Here is a 6,593-nt window from a genome sequence, read left to right as displayed (position 1 = left end):
TGAGAAGATTGCGAACTTTTTAGTTAATAATTTTCCACCCAAGGTCGTAAGGATATAGCTCAAAAAGTATTAAAGAAATGTGAACCTTATTCTCTGATTGCAGGAACTCTCTACAAGCTAGGGAAGGACAATATTCTCAGACGTTGTGCTCGTGAGGATGAGTATTTATACATACTGCAAGAAGCCCACATGGGTATAGCTAGAGGACATTTTTTAGGGGAAATAACTTCTAGAAAGGTGTTGTAATTAGGCTATTAGTGGCCCACCTTATTCAAAGATGCATCACTTTATGCAAAAGATTGTGTTGAATGCCAACGTTACAAGATCACACAACAAAAGGATAAGATGCCCTTACATCCTATTAAAGTGACTCAGCCATTTGAGAAATGGGGTTTATCCGGCAGCTTGTAACACTCAATCTCGATATATTATTGTTGCAACTGACTATGTGACAAAGTGGATGGAAGCAAGGCGATATACAAGGTTGATGCAAGGTCAACCGCCAAATTTCTCTCTGAGAACATTATTACGCGATTTTGTTGTCCCTTTGAGATTGTGAGTGACAATTGTACTCATTTTATAAATGGAGTGATAAAGGAACTCACGACAAACTTCAAATAGCCCACCATAAGTCCACGCCTTATTATCCACAAGCAAATGGCCAAGCTGAGAGCACTAAAAAAACTTTAATTTCTATCTTAACCAAAATAGTCCAGCTCATCGCACAGATTGGGTTGAAGCTGACATCAGCTCTATGGGTTTATTGTACTGCTTACAAAGTGGCTATCAATTGTACACCATTCAAAATGGTATATGGCCAAGAAGCAGTTATGCCATGGGAATTTATAATTCCTAGTCTACGGGTAGCTTCACAAGAAGGTTGGGATGGTAACCCTTTAGTTGAGCGTTTATATATCCTTGAAACGTTAGATGAAGAAAGACAATTGGCTTTGCAAAATGCACTTGTGGAGAAAGATAGGAGAAAGAAATGGTTTGACCTCCATTTAAAGAACACAAATATCAAGGTTGGGGATAAAGTCCTTATGTATGGAGTGCGTAACGAGAAGAAAAAGTTGAAATATGCGGGAAAAGGACCATATAGAGTATGCAAAATCACCCCAAAAGATACCATTCGTGTGGAAACTTTTGATGGAGTTGAAACCATTGGATTCCTCAATGGGAGTAATTAGAAGATACTATGATCCTTTAAGCCAAGAGGAGCTACGTGCCATTCATTAAAAAAAGTTAGCCAAGGCACAAGCGGAATTGAAGAAGATAGAAGCTCAAGCTGAGGCTGAGGAGCGACAACAACGTATAAGACGCTAATGAGAGGACAATCTTGGAGTTACACATGCGTTTCAAGTTGAAACAGAGGATGATTGGTTGGACTTTGACACGCCTTTACGACACCCTATTGAGCTTAACAGTGCCTATGTGAAAGTGCTATATAATGCCTTATTGGACATGGGTGCTAAATATAACTTGCTATCATATGGGATGTGGTGTCAATTAGGAAAGCCATCTCTATCTGAGAGTACTCCCGGGTGATTCACTATGTTTTTTCTTACGATACCACGTGAGTGTACAAAAGGGGGGTTTTTTAATTTTGTACATAGGTGTATACAATAGGGATAGCCCCTCATTATTTTATACTCATACCGTATACATAAGGGAGGGGAGGGGCGGGGGGAGGGGGGTGTGAGCTACATAGGGAGTACATACAACTATGTGGGACACCTTAAATACAATGGTCATTTCGATGGAGAGAGAGAGAGAGAGAGAGAGAGAGAGAGAGAGAGAGAGAGAGAGAGCATCAAGTAAGTTGTGCAATGTGACTCCGAGTGTTCAGGAAAAGTGTGCCTCAGCTTAGTCTTAGCCGGTTGAAAATTCAAAACCGCCGGTCAAAGGGAGGGGAAGAAGGAGAAAATCAGTTTGAAAAATCAAGAAAATAGAGCTGAGTAACTTCAGTTGCAAATAATGATGGCTATTCTGAAAACTTCACCCTTGGAACCTACCTTGAAGGTACCTTTGTATGTGTAAAATTATTTTTTTTGAAACTTCAAAACACTACCTACCAATGTCAGCAATAGTTTTTGACACCCTTGTGCCCTTCAAATAGTTGTCAACCTTGCGTTGGAAGGGTTGACTCATGAAGAACCCTGCACTTGAAGGGATCAAATCGATGCCCTTCAGCTGCGAAGGAAGAAAATTTGTCAGATCTGTCACTAGAAGGGTGGCCATCCAATTTCCCTTCAAAAATCGATTCAAAGTTCATAAGAGCTTTAGAAATTAGTGATGGTTTATAGCTTTATGATAAGTTTCATTTTCTTTTTGACATTTGAAGTTTGTTTGGGTTTGTTCATGGCTATGTGAACGCAGATACAAAATTCAACCCCTAAAAGATACAAGGGGCCAACACCCTTTAGGTTGTTTTCTCACTCATCACTCACAGCCTCTCGAGTCTTGCCTTTCGTCTCTGCAACTAGCATGAAGTGTCAATTTCTCCTGCTTCGGGGCTGTCGTTGTTGCTGTCCAAACTCCATTGTCGAGCTCGTCCGCTAACTTGCTAACTTGTTATTGTCGAGTGCGGCCTAGAGAACTACGGTGTCTCTGTCCAAACCATCTGACGTAAGAGAGTTGCGATGCTACATGCTTGCGTCACGGAGTTCAACGACCTGCTACCTCTTGGAGCGGCACGTGCAGACTCTCAATAAGTCTCAATTCTCGATGCCCAGTTTCAACTTTCAGGCCTCAAACTCGTGACTCTTTGAGTCTTTAGCAGAGTTGTGAATCCTCATAAGAGTAAGTTCTAACCTTTTAGACTTTAGTTGATTAGTTTCTTTTTTTTAAACTTGTTAGGAGTACTCTGCACAGTGTACTATGTAGTGGTATTAAGGGTTGTTGCACAATGTCGGGCTTGCCAATAACATTTTTGCTAACTAAAGAAAATAGAGACAAACAACAAAAACTATTCCGGTTTTAGATCACAATTCGAAGCATATGTCGATAATTGCTATATTTGAAGCATTTGTCAGTAATTGGTATATTTTGTCAATTTTTTTGAAGGCAAGCTTAAAATATGGCAAAGGTTTTTTCGTAGTAATAGTCTGTAGAACTTAAAATGTATTATTTCAATTTTCAATGTCCACCATTAAAGAGTTCAATTGTCCACTAAATATTGCGAACTATGTATACAATGTATATTGAACTTTTTTCAATAATGACTTCGTCTACCTTAGTACTATGATGGTGATTTTTGCAGGTGGGCGCCTCACAAGTCGCAGATCTTTGCAGTGTTGATATGTGAAGGCAGCACTGCAAGTAGTACTAGCATGCACACTTTACTTATGTTACCATTTTGATGTAGATAATGTGAATGAGGGTCACACATAATGACACCAGTTTTTGACGCATAGAAGAGCGCATGTGTGATTCATGATCTAGTTTGTTAGGGCTCCTCAAATGGGTTCCAGCAGAGACAGATTAATAGTCATAAACCATCGAAAGAGGGATGCTACTTCTTCCAGCATTTGGGATAGCCTGCAGCAAGAGCTCGCCGAGAAGGTGTTTTTTCTGCTTCCAGTAGCATCAATATTCCGATATCGTTGTGTTTGCAAAAAATGGCTGCAAGTCTTGTCGGGTAGAACCTTTCTGGAGCTCTAGGCTCAGGTTTCTCCATGCCACCACTCCCTGCCTCTTTGCTCATTGGTTCTTCCAATCTTGGAGGTCTTGCGCCTGCCCCAAAACTCATTGTGGTTTTGCAGAGGCAAGGTTTCAGTCTAGATGCAGTTACGTTCAATGCAGTCCTCTATGCATTTGCAAAGACTGGAAGGGTAAACGACTTTGATGAAGTCAAGAGACAGATGCGGGACATTGGGTGCAGTGCTGATGAGGTCACATATAATATAATGGTCTCTATGTGTGGAAGGATTTCTCTACATAAAGAAGCCCTCTCAGCTTATCATGAGATGAAAGATGTGGGGATGTTGACCTGATGCCGTGACTTTTACAGTGCTGATTGATGTTATGGGTAAAGCGGGAATGGTGAAAGAAGTAGAGCAAGTTTTCCAGGAAATGTCAGACTTGCAGGTTTTTCCTACACTACAAACTTTTAGTGCAATGATGCATGCTTACGAAAAAGCTGGAAAGTACACTGAAGCTCAGTCTACTTATGATTGTATGCTTCAAACAGGGATTGTCGCACATCATAGAGCATTCTGTCTCTTGCTAGACATATTGCAAAAGATCAACCTGCCCCAAAAAGCTATGACAGTCTACCAAAAGGCAAGAAGGCGGGGTTTTGTTCCTGATTCAAAAGTATACGGTACTTTGCTACAATGGTTTTTACAAGAGGGCACAATAAGGATGTGGATATGATCAGCAATGATTTCTTAAATGCTGGATTTTCTCCCATTGAGGTGTGCACCACACTTGTAGAGGCTCATTTACCCAATAAAACTTCTGAGCTGTTGTTGTCGGTTTTGGCTCAAGGGGCACATGTTGATGAGCAGCTACTTCTTGACGTATTGCAAACTTTCGGTGATTTACCAAATTATCATGAAGCCCATATGTTTTTTGATTCTTTATCTGGCTTAGCTCCAAGCTAGGTTCACGAATGCATGAGGTTTTGCTTACAATATTGCAAAAGTCACGCAGGTTGATGCAGTTAAGATTGAGCTCGATAAAGCTAGAATCAATGGAAAATTGCTAAGTCTGGATGCATACAGGACCCTTATCACCCTATTTCATGATGCAAAGATGCTAAATCAAATATTGCTTATATCTTCTGACATGAAACTTTTTCGTGTTGAAAGGGTTAAAATTTGCAAGAAATTTGTCTCAGGTGCATCTGATAAAAAGAGTCAGGCCAGATGTCACCTAATTCATCAACAAAATATGCTGACACTGGGTTGCCTTTAGAGGCATACATTTCTGTGATAGGGGAATATGGCAAGCAACGGCTTTTGGAAAGGAAAGAAGGTACATTTAGGAGAAGGTACTATTAGGTATGAAAACCAAGGGCCATGAGCCTAATTTCATGATATGGACTAAAGAATCTTCTATGACGATTAAGCTCTTAAGTGCATTGGGGGATGTGGGATTTCTCTTCCTTTTAGGTAATGAAGGTAGTTTAATATTAGCAAATTTTCATCTTACTTTTCAGCACTCTAACCTCTTTTTGTGGTAATGCAGGCTACTGACAGAGCAAATCAATGGCCTTATTGAGGAATTTGATAAAGCATTGCAAGCACTACATAGTTCTAGAGAAGGTGCAGGATTAGGTCTGACAAATGTTATTTTGGATCTACTATGGGCTTTTCAAAAGCATGGTGCTTTTCATAGTTGCAATCAAGAGAAATGTCTACTCATCAAGTTTGGCAAGGTAGCTTTCTTGTATGCAACAATTTTTATTTAGTTGCAATCTTGCTTATCTCCATGATAAGTAATATGATCAGGCCATCTCCATTCTCATTTTACGTATTGTTGTCGTCACCTATAGGAGCCCCATGATCATCTCTAGGCGGCGCTCAATGCCGTCACTTGTATTAAGTGTAGGTCAGAAATACGTGAGCACCATTTTTCATAAGTTTGGAAACATGCTACAGTATTGCCGCAACAACAAGCTATAGCATTTTACGCAAACCTTAGAAGGTGAAGATGATAATGCCCCACTACCACTAGAATCTCCAAGATTCCCATGAAGCATGAATGGCCTTTTTTGACGGTCACTCTTGCAACATACTTTAAGAGTTTATAGTTTCCATTCCGATGTTCTCTGCCATGATCAGCTTTGACGGGTCGTGTCAAGGTGTCTGCATGCTCAAAGTGTTGCAAGGAGCTAGCTTATATGGAGAGCCGCTTGAGCAAATATAAAGTATTAGGGTATAGAAGGTGAGGACAGTCCCAGCAAGCGGGAACTGTCCCTTTGAAGGTCGACCATCGAGAAGCGAGAACAGCTACATTGGCAGTAAGCAATAACTGTCCGTGGTAATTACTGCCAGTATAGCCTGTTTCCGCTTCTCATCGTTGGTCGGCCTTCTAAGGGGTAGTTCTCGCCTGCTAGGACTGTCCTCGCCTTCTACATAGGGCTTTCCGCCTTCGTGCTTGGGATGCTTGCCATCTTGTCCACTACTTGCTCCACTGCACTTGTCTCTAGTTGTCACACGGTCATCCTGTCACTAGCTAGGCCAAATATTCTCCTCTTTGTGTTATGGAGCAAATATGCCCCCTTAATTTGTTTGCAAAACGAAAATCCCAAGTTGAAATGTAGCACAACAAGGATGAAGAGAGTGAAGAAGATGCGACTATGGGAGGAAGGGCAAGGAGGTGGATAGATTGAGAAGGTGTCATAAGTTCTTTGCTTCACAGCCTTAAATAGAACAAGTTTGATCACTATAGGATAGGCACTATCCATGGTAGGCCAACAAAACGTTTGCTAGTGTGCGAGAAGCTTTACACAAGAACAGTAAGGATTCTTTGGTTGGCACGTGGCTCACTAGGGTCCAATTAGTTTGTTAAGTAGTAATGGTAGACTTGTTTTTGTCTCTACTTCAAAGAAGTTGTAGTTTGTTAATGATTTATTTCTTCATCGC

General features: G+C 40.8%; 2 protein-coding genes across 2 annotated transcripts; both read left to right on the top strand.

Moving 5' to 3' along the window:
• The first annotated feature begins 3,247 nt into the window (after positions 1 to 3,247).
• Positions 3,248 to 4,231, top strand: LOC147440051 (uncharacterized). The gene is made up of 4 exons (XM_086484462.1): positions 3,248 to 3,564; positions 3,645 to 3,921; positions 4,013 to 4,089; positions 4,193 to 4,231. Exons 1-4 carry the CDS (start codon positions 3,463 to 3,465, stop codon positions 4,229 to 4,231), a joined length of 495 nt encoding a protein of 164 aa, XP_086340588.1. The 5' UTR covers positions 3,248 to 3,462.
• Positions 4,232 to 4,337: 106 nt separating this feature from the next.
• LOC147440050 (uncharacterized) lies at positions 4,338 to 5,623 on the top strand. The gene is made up of 4 exons (XM_086484461.1): positions 4,338 to 4,539; positions 4,867 to 4,980; positions 5,075 to 5,117; positions 5,194 to 5,623. Exons 1-4 carry the CDS (start codon positions 4,338 to 4,340, stop codon positions 5,414 to 5,416), a joined length of 582 nt encoding a protein of 193 aa, XP_086340587.1. The 3' UTR covers positions 5,417 to 5,623.
• The last annotated feature ends 970 nt before the right edge of the window (positions 5,624 to 6,593 follow it).

Source organism: Adiantum capillus-veneris, chromosome 16 (genome assembly GCF_014529385.1).
Source record: "Adiantum capillus-veneris isolate H3 chromosome 16, ASM1452938v2, whole genome shotgun sequence".
NCBI lineage: Eukaryota > Viridiplantae > Streptophyta > Polypodiopsida > Polypodiales > Pteridaceae > Adiantum > Adiantum capillus-veneris.
This window is presented reverse-complemented; position numbering and strand designations above follow the sequence as displayed.

What these genes read in the sequence shown, in the direction of transcription:
- LOC147440051 (XM_086484462.1), top strand. Translation starts at nt 3,463, where the DNA reads ATGGGTTCCAGCAGAGACAGATTAATAGTCATAAACCATCGAAAGAGG. An exon ending in AGCAAGAGCTCGCCGAGAAG is followed by an intron (nt 3,565 to 3,644) that starts GTGTTTTTTCTG and finishes CTTGTCGGGTAG; the next exon opens with AACCTTTCTGGAGCTCTAGG. An exon ending in AGGAAATGTCAGACTTGCAG is followed by an intron (nt 4,090 to 4,192) that starts GTTTTTCCTACA and finishes TGCTTCAAACAG; the next exon opens with GGATTGTCGCACATCATAGA.
- LOC147440050 (XM_086484461.1), top strand. Translation starts at nt 4,338, where the DNA reads ATGGTTTTTACAAGAGGGCACAATAAGGATGTGGATATGATCAGCAAT. An exon ending in TGACGTATTGCAAACTTTCG is followed by an intron (nt 4,540 to 4,866) that starts GTGATTTACCAA and finishes AAAAAGAGTCAG; the next exon opens with GCCAGATGTCACCTAATTCA. An exon ending in GGGATTTCTCTTCCTTTTAG is followed by an intron (nt 5,118 to 5,193) that starts GTAATGAAGGTA and finishes GTGGTAATGCAG; the next exon opens with GCTACTGACAGAGCAAATCA.